Source organism: Ambystoma mexicanum, chromosome 4p (assembly GCF_040938575.1).
Source record: "Ambystoma mexicanum isolate Mex_15411 chromosome 4p, UKY_AmexF1_1, whole genome shotgun sequence".
Classification (NCBI taxonomy): Eukaryota; Metazoa; Chordata; class Amphibia; order Caudata; family Ambystomatidae; genus Ambystoma; species Ambystoma mexicanum.
In genome coordinates this window covers 82,317,931-82,338,166 of record NC_090927.1, presented here as the reverse complement: position 1 = coordinate 82,338,166, position 20,236 = coordinate 82,317,931, and the positions used below count along the sequence as shown (strand labels likewise).

Sequence of the window (20,236 nt, the reverse complement as noted above, 5' to 3'; positions counted from 1 at the left end):
GGGGGGGCTCCATCCACATGTATATTTCTTTACAGCACATTCTTATTTTAGAGCCTGTAGATTCTAATGACTTAATTGTATATACGTGCTTCAAAGAGTAAGCCAAGTATCCCTGAAGAGAACAAGTTCTACTGTAGTATCAATCCACTCATAGAAACTAAAAGTATTAGTTTAAACTCAGGTTACTGCTTTTATTCTACTAGCAGTCTTGCTAATGAGTTATTCGTTTTTCAAGTATTTTGTAATATATATAAAGAGCATTGTTTTAAATACAAAGCATAATATCCAATTGCAAAGCTCATTGGTGGGTTAGTGCTGTATGTGCATCAAGCTAACATAAGAAAAAAATAAATAAAGATTACATAAATTCAAAACCCTTTTGTATTGGGCATCTTTGATAAAAGTAAAAATGATAAGTGTTATTGTGCAACTCAACTGGCATTTTGGTGCATTCAGTTAGGACATGTTTTCATACTGCGACATGGCATTCTTAATGGTAAAGCCAACTGGAGCATGTCCTTATGTGGGGAAACTGCCATATATTGCGAGAAGCATGGACATGGTTTCTTACAGTATCATTACTGGCATTATGCACAAAGCAAACATGAGTATGTTCTTATATGGGAATTATGAGGAATTTGACCATCGGCAGGATGGATGTGCGCTCGCCTGAGCTTTTTGAAATTTCTATTTAAATGGAAGGATGGTAGATCAACCTCAGGAAAATGTGTGGGGCAAATCCACACATATATTCCCATGCTCACACCACGAAAAAAGCATAGACCTGCGCACTCCGGGATGGACAATGCCTACAGGTACTATCTGACTTGTCATATTTAGTTTGAATGTGACACACGAGGGGTGCACAATGTCGTTCCAAGCAAAGGGATGGACCAACCTTCCGCCTGCAATGGTCAGCATGATTAACTGACAAAGGCTCCATGGAACCACCCTGCTTCTTTGTTAGGCCCTGCAGCGATTATCATACCAATAGAGGGTGCTTCAAACAGGCCCACACGGGGCCTGGCTGCAGAGGATAAGAAAGGATGCAGGAAAACTAACAACTGTTCATATGTAAGTGTGTGAACCTGAAGTCAGCTCCCGTCTCTCAGTATTGATGGCAGTGAACTGTCATGTCTGGGTCTGTTGTTTAAGGTATGCCACCCCGGTAGGGGGACCCCATTCATAACGTGCGAGAATGTGGTTTGCAGGAGCCAGAGAGTCTGGTCTCACCACAGCTTCATGGGAGACCTTCTGCTTTAACAGGGACTGCACAGGGAGGAGCATTAACCAAAGTGACTCTTTGAGCACAACAGACAAGAAGATGGGTGGGACTTAGTAGCACAAGGAAGTGAGCCCATAGCTCTTTCTGTTGAGTGAAGGGTTCAGCCAGTTTAGTTCTGCGGCACACCTTGTTCCCATTTTTCACCCCATTACCTTTCCTGTTGCAAATCACTCTGGTTCTTACCTCAGGCATGCAGAAGATTGTTGGGAGGGACCTTAGGATGGGGTTACTAAGGTAGGCCTAGCCTACACCAATCATTGTTGCCCACGTGGCTTTAAAAGAGGGCTGGGCCCCTCTTTTAGCAAATCGTTCTCTGTCACAAGTTTTGACACTCTCCTCTCTGACGGTTACAAGATACTCTCAGCACCCAGATCCAACCGGCCTGGAGGGGGTGTTGCTCTGATCTTCCCTGAGTGGATTGCTACTTGTATCATCCCCACTCAGACCTATTCCTCTTTCGAATGCCTCGTCTGTAGGCTCTCTCTCTCTCCCAGCCACTCCCTTACTATTGCTACGCTCTACCGGCCCCCTGGCCAAGTCACCTCTTTCCTCTCTAAGTGGGCTGACCTCTCCTCAGCCCTCTTGGCCTCTACCTCTCAACTCGTCCTCCTTGGGGACCTCAACATCCATCTTGATTCTCCCTTTTCTCCATCTACACTTTTCACGACCTCTGCGATTCACTCTCCCTCTCTATCCTTCCCTCCGGCCCTATTAAATCTGCTGGCCATACACTTGATGTCTTGATCTCATCAGGCCTCCCCCTTTCTACCCCCCTCATCACTCCTCACTCCTGGAGAGATCACTCCCTTCTATCCTCTTTCTTCCCATCTCCTCCCCTCCAGCCAAGCCTGCCCCAAGACTGCCACCCACCTTCTCGGACATCCGACCCATGAAGCGTGTGTCAGTCGAGCCTTTTGCTGCCTCCTTCTCACCCCGCCCTCCACATCAGGCTGACTCTCACCCTGACTCAGCCCTTTCCCTGCTCTACTCCTCTATTACTGCTACCCTTGATGCTCTTGCCCCTTTCATGAGGATCCGCCTTAAGCCCAAAGCTAAGTGCAACACTTGGTTTGACTCCGACCTATCTTCACTTAAACGTAAGTGTAGGGTGGCTGAGAGGAAATTGAGGGCCTCTTGCTCATCCCCTGACAAACTGGCCTGTCGCCTGCTCCAAAGGCAATATCGCCTCTCTGTACGAACCAAGACGCAAGCACATATTCAAGCCTTTGTTTCTGCAGCATCTAACAACTTGGCCGAACTCTTTAAAATCTGCAAGGAGCTGGCCAACCATGCCGCAGTATCCACCTCTCCTCTCGCCTCTCAGGCCCTTTGTAATGACCTTGCCTCACACTTTATCTGTAAAACTAAGGACATCCTGTCCACACTCTCCTCCTCTACTTCTCCCCTCCCCTGCCCTCCTCTCCCTGCTGATCCTCCCTCATATTCCCCTCCTCCCTCTTTCTCCACCTTTCCTCTTTTCTCCCCTGATGAGGTTGCCAGACAAGTGCGATCTATGAAAGCCTCATCAAAACAGGTTCATCCCTGTTCCTCCAAAACCATTAAGGACCACATTGACACCCTTGCACCTGCCCTTAGCAGACTTCTGCAACCTCTCCTTTGCCTCTGGTTCTTTCCCCTCCCCCCTGAAACACCCCATTGTGCATCCTCTACTCAAGAAACCTTCAGCTGATCCCTCCTGTCCAGCTAACTATCGCCCCATTTTCATCACCCCCTCTCTGGGTAAGCTCCTGGAAAAGCTTGCAATCTCTCATCTCAACCTTCATTCTGACTCTGTCGGCTCACTACACGACCACCAATCTGGCTTCAGAGCTTCCAGAAGTACGGAAAATGCTCTCCTGAACATCCATGAAGATCTGCTCTCCAACCTTGACGCTAGCATTCCCTCTGTCCTTACCCTACTTGATCTCTCCTACGCCTTTGATACGGTCAACCACACCATCCTGCTCAATCGTCTCTGTGACAACCTTGGCATCACTGATCAGGCTCTGGTTTGGCTTACCTCCTTTCTCTCTGATCGACCTTCCCAGGTACAACTTGGGTCCTTCCTCTTCTCTATCTCCCTCTCTACCGGTGGTGTTCCTCAGGGGTCTAATCTCTCGCCCTGGCTTTTCAATCAATACTTCCATTTTCTGCTCCAACTTCCAGTGCTATGCTGATGACACACAACTCATTTTCAGGCTTCCCTCTGCCACCTCCTCTCCCTCCCTCATCTCTGACTGTCTAATCTCCACTCAAAATTTGTGTGCCGCCAACAATCTCTGTTTAAATGCTAATAAAACTGAGATCCACCTCATTGGCACACCCTCTCCCTCCTTCCCCCTTACTCGCTGGCCTGCCGCCCTCAGGGTCATCTTTGATTGCACACTTTCCTTCTCCTCACACATCTCTGAAGTCTCAAAATAATCTGACTTCTTACTACACCTGCTCAGAGGTACCTTTCCCTTCCTCTCCTTCCCACAGAAGCTCACTGTCTTCCAAGCTCTGATTCTCTCTAAGCTGGACTACTGTAACAGCCTCTTTCTAAAGCTACCTGCCTCCACCCTCCGCCCTCTACAGCTAATCCAGAACAGAACTGCAAGACTTGTCCTTGGCCTCAAGCCCCGGGATCGTACTCTCCAGCACTGAAATTCCTCCATTGGCTCCCAATGGATGCAAGGATTACATTTAAAACCCTTTGCATTGTCCACAAGGCTTTCTGGGGCTTGGGTCCAAAATACGTTCAACTACCCCTACGTAAATACCTCCCTTCTCGAGCGCTTCGCTCCTCTACTTCAAACTCCCTCAGGGTCCGCCGCTTTTCTAAGAAATGTGCAGGGGGCAGATCTCTGTCCTCGGCTGGAGCCTCCCTTTGGAATGGCCTCCCTGCCGCCCTGAAACTGGAGGAAAACCATCTACGATTCCGGAAGCTCCTTAAGACCTTCCTCTTCGCATCTGCCTTTGCCACTCTCCTCCCCTGCTGATCTGCCTTCTCTTCTCAGCACTGCCTCACCTGCCAACGGGGCCCCCTTGGCTCAGTTACTTGCCTTCCCGGATATCCTCCGGCACTGCCTCCCGGCCACCCCTGCACAGGGGCCTGTTATCTGTACCCTCACAGGTCCCCCCACTCCTCTCCTGCACTTATCAGATACTACCCTATCTGACTTGCCCTGTACTGCACCCTTCACTGGCTGCACTAATCACTGCTCTTATCACCTTATTTATTCACTTATTTATCCACTAACGTATTATTTATCCTGTGCCTGCACTTCTTTGCCCCCCTCCGTTTTCTTTTGCACTTTCCCCCTTTCCTTTTCCCATGCACTAGCACGTTCTCAATGTCACTGGGCCTAGTAAGATCGTTTGTTTTTGTTTTCTCCCCTGCTCCCCCTCCCTTTGCCTGGTCGCGCTCTGAAACACCTGTGTATGGGCGCGATATAAATAAAATATCATATCATAACCTTCTGAAGACTTTACCAAATGTAACAAAGAATAACTCAATCTTGGACCCTGGCTGATGGTAGAGTCTGCCTGAAATCTTCCAACAGTGAACGAGGGCCAGGATATCCAAAGAGGGAAGCACGATCCCACCCCTAAACATCCACCAGGGAACAGGGAACATAGGGAGATACAGAACTCAGAGGACACTGTGAGAAACCTGAATGTGTCTCAGCCACTAGTACCCAGGGATCTGTCATCCAGGTGGCCAGGACACGACCATCGCTATTGGATCCAGTTCCTGGGGGTGGACCAATGCGGGAGGATCAACTGGATGGGGAGCCTTCGGGGAGTGGAAATGGGGCACGGAAGGGTGAGACACGGTATTCCCTTCCTTATGACACCTTTTCCCCATCCTGCCCAGTGGGATATTTAGAAACTCTACCCCCCCTTTTCCAACATGAACACTTTCTCACACTGTGAATGACAATGGGCTAATACCAGAGCCGTTTAACTGACATGTCCCAATAAAAGGGTCAAGTAAGCTCAGGCAATTGCAGACAACTACACACACCTGACTGCCCTTTCCCTTCCCCATAGGGATAAAAGGCAAAGCACGAGAGCACACTCTGAGTAAGGCTGAACGCACAAGGAAGCAGCTATTCCAGGACGGCAGTTCAAACGGAGGAGAAAGGCAGCAAGATCTGAAAGGACATCAAGGATGGAGTTGCCCTTGCCCTTCCGAACACAGAACTGCAAAGCCTCCAATAAAAGAAACATAAGAACGGGAATCGCAGCTGGTGAATGGTGTGACGGATGTCGACGGTACATGGAACCCACCTGCACTGAAAGCCAGGGCATGGAGACATTGTGGTAGCGTCCTTGACTCCAGCAGCAAAAGAAAAGCCACGAGTTCAGCAGAGCTAGTGATTCAGAAGAACCTGATAGTGGGCCGGACTGTGTTACGCTCAAGATTGCTGTGGCAACATTAGGAAGATTAAGATACAAACACTTTTCATGAACAAACTGGGTACCAGAGATAGAGTGGTCCGGCGCCACGTGAGCGTTCATTCGAAGGTCTCTGGCTGCAATCCCTCTCCTGAACAAATAGAATGTGTTGAGCTAAAAGAGTATTGAAACTACAAGTACCAAGAGGCCATAGGAAAGGCCGGCATGAGGTGTCAAGGTGGTAATACAAGGGTCAAGCCAAACCCTTGTACAATCGAAAGTCCTTGACACGTTGCTAAAGTTTTGAACATTGGGAAAGTGTGAACCCGACTGAGGGAATTGTGGAAAAGGCTTTTGCACCCAGCGGAGGGGAACACCGAGTGAACTGTGATCTTGCCATAGGCTAACACATTGACCCAGCAAGACAAAATCGCCTTTCGGAGGCCTCTGTTTAAATTGGCAAGTGCTCTGGTAGGTTGACACTGACAGAAGGATCAGAACCCGGATGAGCGATATCCAAAGGTGAAGGGTAATCACCCGACATGAAGATCAGCAGAAGGGACCTTTGTTTTGTTGTTTTTGCATATCAGGCTCTTTGAAGCAAGAGACTTTGCAAGAGAAGAGACTTGGCTACAGAAGGCCCTGATATAGAGAAAGGAACTGTAAGCTTGTGCTAGAGAAGCTTAGGAGTGTACTGTGCTCTAGAGTGCCACCTTGTCCTGTGCTAAAAACATGGGGAAGGAAGACACCGGCCATACCATCCTGACTTATGATTTTGTGAACACTTCTTTCTTTTCTTATGAACACTATGCACACTATTTGTAACATAGCGGTAAGGATTGACTTGCACTTAAAGCCGCAGCAGAAGTAGCAGCACTTCAGATCCCCGAAGCAGTTGCTGTTGCTCTGGCACTCGTCAGCTTCAGGCCTGAAGCAGCTGATGGTGTCTGCTGGGCACTGTCCTGGTTTCAGTTTCACTGAGAAAAGATGCTAATTTGGCAAACTCCGCCCTCTCATGAGACAAAACCATACATACAATCCTTACTGCATACACTGGCCCTCATTGTAAGTTAGTGGAGGCAGTGATGGCATATTTTAATGGGCATCTATGATAGATATCGAGTAAAACATTCCACACCTGGGTCCCACAGCACTTTGCATGCACACAATTGATAATGGGCCTCATTACGACCCTGGCGGAAAGGGGTTTGCGGCAGCGTTAGCTGCGCCAACCCCTTTCCGCCAATTACGAGTTCCCTTTCCGCCATGGCGGTTTTTACACCTGCTTTTAGCGGGTGTAAAAAACCATGGCGGTAAGGGAACTTGGTGTTAATTACGCCACCGTAATTTACGGTGGCGTAATTAACGCCTTCCCCACTCCCATTATGCCCTATGGGGCAAAAATGGGAATGGGGAAGGGTAAATGGGGATTGGGGATTTACCGCCCCGCCAAGGTCGGAATGGGGCGGTAAATCCCCTTACCGCCATTGCGTAAACGTAGTTTGCGCCATGGCGGTAAAGTCACGGCCCTGGCGGTAACTTACCGCCAGGGTCGTGATGAGGCCCAATGTGTGTCTGCTAGGTGCGAGGTGCCCCAGAGGGGAGGCATGAAATTATTCACTGGGCATCTATGTTGACAGGGATTCCAATTCAACCTTCTCTCTACATACAAAGATCCTACCCTCCTAATGTAATTGCCGTCCATTCCCTGTGCCTGCACGTGGTAAAATCCCCTGCCCCCTGCCTCTCTGAATACAATTTTACAGACTGACACCAAACCTCAAAAGTGTGAGCTTTATAGAACGCCACCAGGCCCGTTTCTACGCCCGGGCGAGGAGGGCAGCTGCCCAGGGAGCAATAGACCAGGGGGGCGCAATTGCCCCGGTCGCTGGAGCCTCTGGAGGGGAGGAAATTCCCCAGTTTGTGGGGCGTCGATTTGCTGTGGTGAAAGTTCTGCGGGTCAGGTGCTGACGCTGCCCCTTCCGAATGTAATGCTCCCTCTGACCTCGGGTGGGGGCATAAGCACAACAATGAAAGCACTTCAGGTCCCCCTGCAGCTAAGACCAACCCCTCCCATCACAATGCCGGCAGGAATCTGGTAATGGTGGGGCATAAGTCCCTGAACGGTTTCGTGCTTGCATTCTGATGGGAGGGGAAGTGCAGTGGGCTGTAGGGGGTTTGGGCATGCCTTGCAGGGACGCACCCTTGGCCCCGACACAATACAAACGGAGACCCGTTAGGGCCCATGCTGTGTCCCTGCAAGTGCAGAAAATGGCCAAAATAATAGTTTAAAGCGGCGCTATTTAATTCATGCTGCTTCTTTCCCAAACTATATATCAATTCCCCTTTAAACCACTTTCATGGCACTGGTGATGAGTTACTTCATTATGCTGATAATAGGCCAGTGTTGCTGGGTAAATATTCTTTAAGCCACGACCCGGTTTATTTATTTATTTATGCAATGTTTGTCGGGGACATGGACACAGATAATTTATTTATTTATGCAATGTTTGTCGGATACCTGTATCCGACAAACATTGCATAAATAAATAAATATACAGGTACCCAACAAACATTGCATGAATAAATAAATAATCCGGGTCCATGTGTTCTTATAACAAGTCAACAGTCAGACTTTACTGTATCAAAGCATACACTTGATTCCCATTAAAATAATTTTAAAGTGATTGTCTATTGGGTTCAGGTGTCTCCTTGTCATTGCCCTTTTGGCTTAGGTTGCCTCCAAACCTCCTTCAGCATCTTGTGTTCTTTGTTGGTTGTATATACTGCATCCCGTGCCATACTCATTGTCTCTTGGTGTGCCCAGTCCTCATTATCTGCAGCCTAAGTGGGACTGGAGCATACAATTGTCTTGGGCACCAATGAAAAACTGGCCATCGTTGCAAATGGCAATTCATTGCTTGTGTGACGGACTGTTTGACTTTGGGTAGGAGTCTCTTTATGGTGAAGTTTGGGAGTGGCGCATGGGGTGTGGTGCGAGTGGCGCGCGTGGTGCGGTGGGAGTGGCGTGTGAGGTGGGTTGTTGGGGGGGTACATTGCTACTGTTTCACCCTGGGCACCAAATGGACTACAAACTGCCCTGAACCCCACATTCCAGTTTCTAAAGCGATTGCTTAACCGAAACACAATTAAAAATTGAGAAGTTCGACTTGGACGAACCAGACAATTTTCGATTGATTCAGAGTTCAAGCATTCAACTATGACTAGTCAGAAGGGATAGTTTGAAAATGCAGCTCACCACGTGTCGTGTTATTTAATGAGGAAATGTTTTAAATATGAGACACTCCCCACTTGTGGCAAGACCTGTCTCATCCTGAAATAAAATCAAGAGTTAAGTGTTCCATCGGGGGTACCTGCTGCTGCTTTCATCACGTTCTTGCACTTTAAGCCGCAGTGGAAGACGCAGCACTTCTGATCCCCGGGGCAGTGGTTGTCTCCATAGCACTCGTCCTTTTCAAGCAGGTGGCATCCACGGGGGTCTTCTGGGCACATTCCTGGTTTCGGTTTCACTGGGAAAAGAAGTGACAAACATTTGTCAATGACTGCCCACTCTTGCGATAATACTCTGACTAGTGGGAATATTCCAAGCCTCTATTCAGCACGTGCAGCGAGGGGTGGCCTGGCACATTCTCCCTACGCATTCTACACACTGTGAGGTGCTTTCCTCTGATTTCTGGATAATACTATGACTAGCTGAACAAGCTGGCCCTCAAGAATTTGCCATATGCGTGGGATAACTCATTTCTGCATGTGTTATTCCAGAAAACGTGCCACATTTTGGCTGTCCATGCGATCAGAAGTGATGGATGTAGATTTCTACAAAGTCTGCTTGCAGTATTTATGAAAATCAGCCTACATTATTTGTTCCCCAATTCTGAGGATGGAAATGGATTATACGAGGCAGGCAAATAGCAGTTGAGGGCCATGTTAGACGAACCATGAAATGGGCTAAGATCGAAGAAGAGAATCGTAAGCCAGACATTTATGAAGCAATAATTCAGAATATAAAAGTAGTTTGTGATACTGCGACAAATGGGACCACAACACTGAGGGAGAATGATGCCATGGCTCCAAGCCTGCATCTATAGCTCTAAACTCACACGTTTTTGGCGAGTGTCACCCGCCTTGTAAAGAGCTGACTCACCCGTCAAAAACAAAAACGGGTGTTTTCACCCGCCTTTGTGTCACAAATGGTTGAGAGCTATGTAACATCCCTTTTCTACAAAGCCATCAAGGACAGTCAAACATCGATTATTGAAGCATCACGGATGGTTTGATGCCGGTTGCAGGACAGCCAAGGGGAGAACTGGCTCATGCTTAAACGAGGGTCCGCCAGTCGATAAAACTTGCCTCCGGGAGCTTTGTGCATCCTACCAGACACGATCAAAATGAAAAAGGAAGCCGTCCATAGGGGCAGATTGGACACCCTACTTAATGCTTGCAGGAACAGTGATTCATCTCTATCCTGGAAACTGGTGGCGGGCGAAGGTGAAAGCTAACTCTGTGACCTACAGTGCAGCATAGGCCCAGATTCATGGTGTGAGGAATCAAGGGTGTCGGATGAGGAAGACCCAGAAATAACTTGGGGATTGCTACAAGAGTGAGGTCTCACAGGTATCAGATGAGGAAGACCCAGAAATAACTTGGGGATTGCTACAAGAGTGAGGTCTCGCAGGTATCAGATGAGGAAGACCCAGGAATAACTTGGGGATTGCTACCAGAGTGAGGTCTCACAGGTATCAGATGAGGAAGACCCAGAAATAACTTGGGGATTGCTACAAGAGTGAGGTCTCGCAGGTATCAGATGAGGAAGACCCAGGAATAACTTGGGGATTGCTACCAGAGTGAGGTCTCACAGGTATCAGATGAGGAAGACCCAGAAATAAGTTGGGGATTGCTACCAGAGTGAGGTCTCACAGGTATCAGATGAGGAAGACCCAGAAATAAGTTGGGGATTGCTACAAGAGTGAGGTCTCGCAGGTATCAGATGAGGAAGACCCAGGAATAACTTGGGGATTGCTACCAGAGTGAGGTCTCACAGGTATCAGATGAGGAAGACCCAGAAATAAGTTGGGGATTGCTACCAGAGTGAGGTCTCACAGGTATCAGATGAGGAAGACCCAGAAATAAGTTGGGGATTGCTACCAGAGTGAGGTCTCACAGGTCTCAGACGAGGAAGACCCAGAAATAAGTTGGGGATTGCTACCAGAGTGAGGTCTCACAGGTATCAGACGAGGAAGACCCAGAATTAACTTGGATAACTTTGGATATTTAGAAAGTCTCTCAAAAAACGACTTTGCAGTTTTGCATCTGGGTAGGCCCTGCTGTCCTGCTTTTTCATCCAGGCACTTGTTTGTTTTGTTAATTCAAACTGTGTTGATTTCATTATTTTTTATAGGTTTTTCTGTACAGAGTGCTGTTGTAATTCTATACTGTGTTCATACTTTTGGAAGACGTTTATAACTAAATTAATTAAAGCAGGAAAAAAAGGGTTGTGGCTATTACTAAATGACGTTTGTGCGTCCGTGTGTATCGGTCAAATCTCTGCCTCTGCCTGGCTGTAGAGAATCTAGGATTAGCCGGCTTTTCTATTGCAATATGTTCACTGGTGTTTGATTCACTGTTGAGTTCTGTGGCTTATCCATGAAGGGGTAAGGGCCACGACCTGCCACCCATTGGAGAGGAGCTAAGCAAAGAGAGCCAGCCCGTTATGAACAAAGCCACCAATATTTGAGTAATTCAGAATTCATGCAAATGAGTACATCTAGGAGTAGTGACCAGGGAGAGCTTATATATGGAGTTCAGCCAGGGGATGACTGGCGACATTGGACCGGAGGAGGCAAGATTACTTTTCTGGTTCATAGTGCAATGCCCCAAGCCCACGGTGCAGCACCCCCAACTTCCAGAACAAGTCAACGCAATACCAACCTCTCACCCTCCCACACATTCTCAAGTATACATAGTAGACATTGTTGACATTACTTTCCTTTCATGAAACATAATTTTTCTGTTGTGTTCTTGGCTTCTTAGAAATCGAACCCCTGGAAATTCTCCCACTTACCAAACATAGTAAAGTTATTTCAAAGGGATAACATAATTGGTGAAATGGGAAAGATGGGATTTGAGCCCAGTTTTCAATGTGTTGCAGTTTTTAATTTGACAGCAGGCTACAATATCCTCCCAGCCCATGCCCATCTTTAGTTTTAGAAGGCACAAGTTACTTACCTGTAACTGTTGTTCTCCAGCATGGGTCTGGCATGGATTCACATGCTCATGAATATTCCCGTTGTCAGGCTGGGAATCCTCAGTAAAGTAAAATTCAGTATCAGTTTCGTTTCTGATCTGTCTTTCTTAGTAGTAACCAATCACTGGTCTCTGGGTCATACTGTCCCCAGCCAATGACTGCCCTCTCCCTAAGCCACGCCCCAGCAGCCATCTTCAGATTTGGTAGCACGTAAAGTGGCAGTATGACCAAGTAAAGAGCCGCAGAGGGGAAGGAGGGAGGGTTTGCATGTGAATCCATGCCAGACCCTTCCTGGAGAACAACAGTTACAGGTAAGTAACTTGTTCCTTCTCCAGCATGGGGTCTGGCATGGATTCACATGCTCATGAATATAGAATACATAGCAGTACACACATGCACAACCACGGGAGGTGGCAAGGCTCAACATTAAGCATTACATAAAACTCAACATCAAGCATCTTTTACCTCCTCACCAGGCTCACCTTAAGCGAACAGGTTGCGCAGCACTGCCTGGCCGACTCTGGACTCCTCACTGGAATCCCGGCCGACGCAGTAGAATCTCGTGAAGGTGTGCCTCGACCTCCGCGTAGCAGCCCTGCAGATGTCCAGCAGGGGCACACCAGACAAGAACGCTGTGGTAGCAGCGATCGCTCTGGTCGAATGCGCTCTCGGACGGCCGGGCAACGGTCGGTTTGCCAACCAATGACAGTGCATGATGCAGCCGGAGCGCCATCTAGAAATGGAAGCCTTCGAGAGAGCCTTCCCTTGGTTCACAGGTCCAAATTTCACAAACAGCTTTGATGTCTTCCGAAAACTCTTTGTTCGGTCCACGTAGAACTTCAGCCCTCTAGCTACCTCCAGCGAGTGCAAAGTCCTCTCGGCCGGCGACTAAGACAACGGGAAAAAGACTGGTAACACCAAGGGCTCGTTGAGATGGAAGTCCGACTGCAACTTGGGCATGAAGGAGGGGTGCATCCTCAGCACTACCCTTGTCTCGTGTAAAGTCAAGTATGGAGGCTTGCAGGATAGGGCCTGAATCTCTCCCACGCGTCGTGCAGAGGTGATGGCCACAAGGAGCGCTGTCTTCCACGACAGGAACTTCAACTGAGCCGAATGCAAGGGCTCAAATGGTGGGCCCATGAGCCCGCTCAGCACCACGTTGAGCTCCCATGCCGGGGCTGGAGTCTTCACCGGTGGGAACGATCGAAACAGTCCTTTCATAAACTCTTTCACTATGCGATGAGACCACAGGGACGACTGTCCTGCAGTTCTGGTGTATCCGGAAATCGCTGCCGGATATATCTTGATGGAATCATGAGCTAGTCCAGCTTTGGCCAGCGACAGTAAGTATGGCAGCACTTGAAGGGCTGTAATCCGTAGAGGGTTAATCTTCTGTGCACGGCACCAGACAGAGAACCTCTTCCACTTGTGTCCGTAGCACTTGAGAGTTGAGGACGCACAGGCCTTTGCAAGAACCTCTCTGCAGTCGGCCGGGATATCGTACCCTCCAAACTCTAGTGCTGCAGAAGCCAGGCCTGCAAGTTCAGCGACTCTGGGTTGTGGTGAAGAATGGTGCCTCCTTCTCTGGAGAGAAGATCTGCGTCCGTCGACAGTTTGACTGGTGGCAACGCTGACAAGTCCAGAAGGTCCGGTAACCATAAATGTCTCGGCCACCTCTGCGCGACGAGGATCATCCTGCACAGGGTTGGTTGATGAGCCTGAGCAGCAACGGCAACAGAGGGAACGCATACAGGAACAGGCCGTCCCAGGGGAACGAGAAAGCATCGCCCATGCTCCTCGGCTGGGGGAACCTGCGGACGAACCTCTGGCACTTGGAGTTCATCGCCGTCGCAAACAGGTCGATTTGGGGTTTGCCCCATCGCCGGAAGAGTTGATCCACTTGATCCTGGTGTAGTTCCCACTCGTGGCACGAGCGCAGCTCCCTGCTGAGTCAGTTGGCGATGGTGTTTTTTATCCCTGCTAGATGAAAAGGTACCAGAAACATCACCTCTACAACGGCCCAGTGGCACAGATCCTGGGCTTCCTTGGACAGGGCTGTGGATCTGGTTCCTCCCTGCTTTCGGATGTAGAACATTGTGGTGGTGTTGTCGGTGAAGATCCTCACCACCTTGCCCTTGAGGGACGGGAGGAATGACTTGAGGGCCCAGAACACCGCTCGGAGCTCCAGTATGTTGATGTGGGGTGGCATCTCCTCCGGGAGCCACAGTCCTCTCGCGTGAAGTTCTCCAGTGTGCGCTCCCCACCCCTCCAGGGAGGCATCCGTCGTCACCGTCATCTGGTATGCTGGGGTCTGAAAGTCTGTGCCCGCAGCGAGATGCACGCGGGTGCCCCACCATTGAATTGCTTGGCGGAATACTTCGTTGAGCGAGATCTTGTCCTCGAAGCTGCCCGTCGCTTGCATCCAATGGGCGATGAGGAAAACCTGCAGATGGTGCATCCGAAGCCTGCACAGGCGCACCAGATAGATGCAAGAGGACATCATCCCGAGCAGGGACTTGATGGACCTCACTCTGGCCACGTCCGTAGCCAGCAGACGCTGTACCTTGCCCAGGATGGTCTGCGTTCTTTCCTCCGATGGCGAGGCCAAATGCGCCACTGTATCGAGCTTGGCTCCCAGAAACAGCGCGACCTGCGACGGAACCAGGTGGGATTTGGGGAAGTCGATGGAGAATCCCAGGTCCGTGAGCAGCCGGACGGTCTTTGCTGTGTGTTCGACGGCGAGTTCCCTTGTCCCTGCTCGGATTAGCCAGTTGTCCAGGTAGGGGTAGACGTGGATCCCCTGCAGGCGCAGCTGCACCGCCACTGGTGCTAGGCACTTGGTGAAAACCCGGGGTGCCGACTTCAATCCGAACGGAAGGGCCTTGAACTGGTAGTGCCGCCCTTGGACTACGAACCTGAGAAACTTTCAGTGTCCTTTTAGGATGGGGATGTGAAAGTATGCATCCTTCAAATCCAACGACGATAGGAAGTCGCCTTCCTCCAGCTGGCCCAGCACATGCTGGAGGGTGACCATCCGGAACTTCTGTGCCTTGATGTATTTGTTTAGCTGAGGCAAGTCCAGGATGGGACGCCAACCTCCTGTCTTCTTCCTGATGAGGAAGTATCTTGAGTATACTCCGGAGCCCTGGAGCCTCTTTGGGACGAGCTTGATGGCTCCTTTCTTGAGCATCGCCCTTACCTCTAACAGCAGTTGAGGGACGTGGTTTTGCTTCCTGGCCACTGGAGGAATTCGGGGGCACTTCTTTAGGAATTACAGAGTGTGCCCATGGGCCAGGGCATCCAGCACCCAACAGTCGGTGCAGATGGACTCCCACACGCTGACGAACTTCTCCCACCGGGGTGCTTCGGTGGGGTCCGACGCAACGGCCGGTTCATTCTTGCTTGGAAGCAGACTTGCCTCCTTGGCCTGCCTGGCGACGACGGCGAGATCCACCTGACTTTCCTCATCCCCTGTAGGCTTCTTGCCACGAGGAACGGGCTGCCTGACGGGAGGTCGAAGAGCTGCCGCCGAATCCTTTGGAGGCACCTTGCTTGCCTCCGGAGTTCTGAAAGGGCGGCCGCCGTTGCTGCAGAACTCCCAAGGCCCAAGCCGTCTCTGTGTCGCTCTTGATGGTCTGCAGCGACTCATCCACTGTCTTTCCAGATTGTTGCCGTCGAAGGGCATGTACAAAACCTTGGTTTGCACATCCTGCGGAAATCCGTCGCCTTGAGCAACCCCTGCCGTCGAAAGGCAAAAGCCGTTGCCCAACTGGTGGAAACCGGTGTCAGCAATGTCCGTGGCCACAGTTATGGCATGGTCCGATGCCACCTCACCCTCCTGTAGGATCGCCAGGGCCTCTGCTCTCTTGTGGTCCAGAGGAAGTCCAACAGGGGGGCAATCTTGTACCACAATTCGCTGTTGTAGTGGGCCATAATCTCTAGGGCGTTGGCCGCCTTAATCGTCGTCGCCGCCGGCAAGATGACTCATTGTCCGATGGCGTCCAGCTTCTTTCCCTCGCCGTCCGGTGGAGAAGTTGAAGATGAAGCCGATGCCCCCCCCCCCCCGCTTTCTTCTTGGCCGCTGCTGAGATGACTGAATCCGGGGTCGGCTGTGCCCAAAGGCTCTTCTGGTACCGGTCCCTCTTGGCAGGTGTCGTGGACGGGTTCTTGAGGAGGGCAAGTCCCTCGTCCCAGATGTCATCCAGCAACGGCACCGCAAGGACCGTCTTCCTCTTGGCCTTGCGCCGTTGGTAGAGGAAGCCTTCTTCTCTTCGGGGCAGAGCTAAAAAAGCTCGGACGCCCTGGCAATCATGGCGTGGAAAGAGCCAATCTTGTTGGGCGGGGACACCCGAAGAATCGGAGATGGAAGGTCAGTCACGTCATCACCGCCGTCGTCATCCATCCCCATCGTGGCCGTGTCTGTTCCCGTGTCGTCCCTCGGGACCGGGGAAGGCGACAAAGGCTGAGAAGGCCGTGAGGGCTGAAGGGACACTGGATGAATTCTCCTGTTTGGAGGGCTTCCTGATGGACCCGGTTCAGCTGGGTCGTCCGTCGGGGGTAGGGGCAGTCTCGTCCTTATCTCCGTGCATAAGACTTGAATTGCCGTCAAAATGGCCGCCGAGCTGTCCTGCGGCTCGGGCTGCGATGGGCGTAACGGGCACGACGGTTGCTCCTCATCCACGGGAACCTCGTTGTCGTTGCTACCCTCGTTCAAGTCGTCCCCCTCGTCGGGATTCCTCCCGTGGGACCGGGCCTCTTCCAAAGTCTCGGTCAGTTCCTCCTCGGAGGTTGTGTCCGTGTTCGTAACGGCCACCGCCCCCACTTTTTCCACCGGGGTCTTCACGGGGGTCTTCTCGATGGGCTTAAAAGAGGATTCCCTCCGCGGAGGCAGGGAAACTCTGGGCCCGGAGGTCGCCTCCACTGGGATAGCCTCCACAGGCTTCACCAGAGCCGCAGCGACCCCCTCGATAGAGGCCTTAGCCGGGTGAATCAATGCCTTCACCACCTTGGGCGTGCTTGAGGCCTTCATCTTAGGGGGAGGGTCACCACCTCGCTCCCCTTCGGCGCTGGTTCCTTCGAGATCGACCGGGGCCTCTCCAGAAGCTTAGCCGGGTTCTCAGATTTTCTCTTCCCTGAGCCAGAGCATTGGCTCGAGGTTGATGGCGTCGGTGAAGGTGCGTCCTGCCTGGCAGCTGAGGAGCCCGACCGTTTGGCGCTCCCGGTGCCCACGGACTTGCGGTGCTTTGCCTTCTGTTGGGCCCCCATCGCCGGTGTGCCCTCACAGGACTTAGAAGACCGCTCGGACTTCTTCTTCTAACCTGCTGGGCTCTTGCCTTCCAGCAAGTTGGAGAGACGGGTCCGAAAATCCCTCATAGTCCGATTCGACATGTTCATGCAAAACGCACAGAGCTTCTCCATGTGAGCTTTGTCCTCGTGGAGGCAGTAAAGGCATTTCGAATGCTCGTCCTCCTTGAACACATTTTGTAGGTTTCATCCAGGGCAGATCCTGAACAGTTTGCCGTGAGTCGAGCTTCCCTTCTCCTGGGCCATAGTCTTCTCGTCCGCAAGATAGGCTCAGAAACTTCTGGAATCCTCCAAGAAGTGTAACTCGACGAAAACTTCACCCTTGAGGGGCATAGATAAATCTGAAACAGGTCCCCGTTGATCAGAAGTAGAAATGGTGGAGCTTGAGGCTCGATTAAACCGAAAAATGAGATAAATCTCTTTGAAAAAGCGCAATAACGCAGTAAAAGCTTGAGAGCTATAGCACGAGGACTCCCAACACTTGAATGTGCGGTAAAAATCTGAGGATGGCTGCCGGGGCGGGGCTTAGGGAGAGGGCAGTCATTGGCTGGGGACAGTATGACCCAGAGACTAGTGATTGGTTACTACTAAGAAAGACAGATCAGAAACGAAACTGATAATGAATTTTTCTTTACTGAGGATTCCCAGCCTGACGACAGGGAATATTCATGAGCATGTGAATCCATGCCAGACCCCATCCTTGAGAACACTGTAAAGATGCGGCAAAGCTAGAATATGCATTGGTAGAGCAGAGTCATTGCTGAACCTGTGGGTGATAATTTGCTCCCATAGCTGGCATAGCAAAATGCACATACCTACTACACATACTACCTCCCCAGCCCACAACTAAAAATCCATACCTGCACCCTGTGCACCCATCTCCCACATCACGAGACCCTCACTTGTCATTGTGCCTCCTCACCAGTATGCTTAACATACATTGTTAACATTATAATCATTTATAGAGGAACACTATAGAGAACAATTCGGATGAGTAAGGCTTTCTCTGCAGATAGATAAGGAAAATAAGGCACAGCAATGACAAGCAATTTGCTCAATATCACATAATGTATGAAGTGTGTGATGTGGGGATTTGAGCACTGCCTTCTTGGTTCCATGGCTTTGAATTCAGAAAGCAGGGGAGACTTCATCTCCTTTTCCATCTTCAATATTAGAAACAAAAAAATGCTTTCAGAAATGTTGTTTTTCAAGGGTTAAGTTAGTATACTGTTCAATAAATCTTGTTTTCAAAGCACCAATCTATCTAAAAGGAGGAAGCCTATTAATTATCTGTATCCTGAGGCAAATGCACCTGAGAAACAAACTATGATTATAATTATAATGAAAAATTACTATAATTATAATCTTAGTCTGTACAATTGCGTGTACTTGCAAAGCACCGAGTCACATGATAAAGCAACCTGAACAAATATTAGAGAAGTAGTAATTGTAACATATGCTCATAAAGCAAGCATGCATCACTTAGTCAGAAAAAAGAAATATGGTCAAGCCAGTGCCACAATCGGGTCAATGGCATGCAGGTTAGCCATATATCCCAGCAACAGTCAACCTACTGTTCCAGATGTGTACCTCCATCTTTTTCCCCTATTTTCTTTACCCATCATCCTCCAGTGTGCTTCCCTTGCATCATATTCTCAATGCCACCGTTTTTTACAAAGAACTTCCAATTCTCTTTTGCTCCATCCTTTAACTATTAACTAATTCCCCTTCTTGTACCTTGCACACACCTCCTTCACTTGCCCACATTGCTCAGTCACCAATTCCTGGCCATTTACGCCCTTTAATTGACCTTCACACCAAGTCCATTCCTTGCCTTTAGCCACCGTCCGTTGCCCAGGCTTAAAGTTAGACAGTAGACCCCCTTGATTTGCCATTCAGCCTCTGCCAGACACGACAAGAGGCCGTGGTCAGGGTGTTGCTGGTAATTGAGGCAATGGGTCTAGGTTTATAGTCATAACATCGAAAACCAAAAAGTCGAAAGCCAAAATCTTGAAAGAAAAACGTCGAAAAAAAAGTCACATTTCTTTTATGATGTTTTTTTATTCGAATTGGGGGTTCCCCCCCAAATCCCCTTTTTTTTCTTTTTTTGCTTTTACCTTTTTTTTGCATGCTAGAGCCAAAAAATAAATGTAAATAAAAAAATTAATTATTCGACTTTTTTTCAGTGTTTTTTTTCTCGAGATTATGACTTTCGACTTTTTTTCGATATTATGACTGCACACCATGGGTCTACACTTGGACAATGCAGAGCAAAGGACGGCAAGAGGGCGCATCTTTTTAGTGCTCCCAAGTGGCACTTTCTTGGGAGGCCGGCTGCATCTTTCAACTCACGGAAGCAGTGGGAACTGCATAGGGAATACACCTTGGGCCTGGCAATGGCGAGGGAGCCAGAGGAGTTTATTATATTCATGTGGTTCTTCAAATAAGGTGGAGTGTGTGTGCGTTTCAGTTTCTGTAACTGCAGTAATGTGTTTGAGTGTATTTGTGACAGTGTAAAGTATAGGTGGAGGGATGCATCTATGCTCATGTGGCTTTGTATCTATATTTCGGAAAACTGGTGTTGATTTTCAAGTGTGTCTTTTGTTGGTTATGGAAGAGAAGCGTGTTGTGGACAAAACAATGGCTCTTATTACGAGTTTGGTGGTATTCTGGCAGCAAATCAGCTGTAATACTGCCAAACGTAGTTACCGTTACCACCAGTTGGGCCCCTGGAGTTACCATTAGATTACAAGTGGTGGTAATTCCCCATGTTTGGAGTCCATAGGACTCCATGGGGATTTTTGGCAGATTTACAGCCTGGGGAAATACCACATGGTAAATCCGACGCCTTTTTGAGGTATAAAGTGGGGGATTTATCTCCAGTGTTTTGCTGGAGGTAAAGCCGCAACTTTCCTTTGAAAATTGGAAAATTTACCACACAGTAATTCCGCCGCCGATAAATCTGACACAAATTATAATTTGGCAGTGCGGGAAAAGTG

At 49.5% G+C, this 20,236-nt stretch overlaps 1 protein-coding gene across 2 annotated transcripts in view; it reads right to left on the bottom strand.

Annotated features, from left to right (window-relative positions):
• LOC138453018 (multiple epidermal growth factor-like domains protein 10) overlaps positions 1-20,236 on the bottom strand; it is a 318,657-nt gene that overhangs the window by 241,524 nt on the left and 56,897 nt on the right. For both annotated transcript variants that reach the window (XM_069605429.1, XM_069605430.1), the window contains exon 4: positions 9,043-9,198. In XM_069605429.1, coding sequence (XP_069461530.1) covers positions 9,043-9,198 — 156 coding nt within the window. The remainder of the gene's footprint in view (positions 1-9,042; positions 9,199-20,236) is intronic.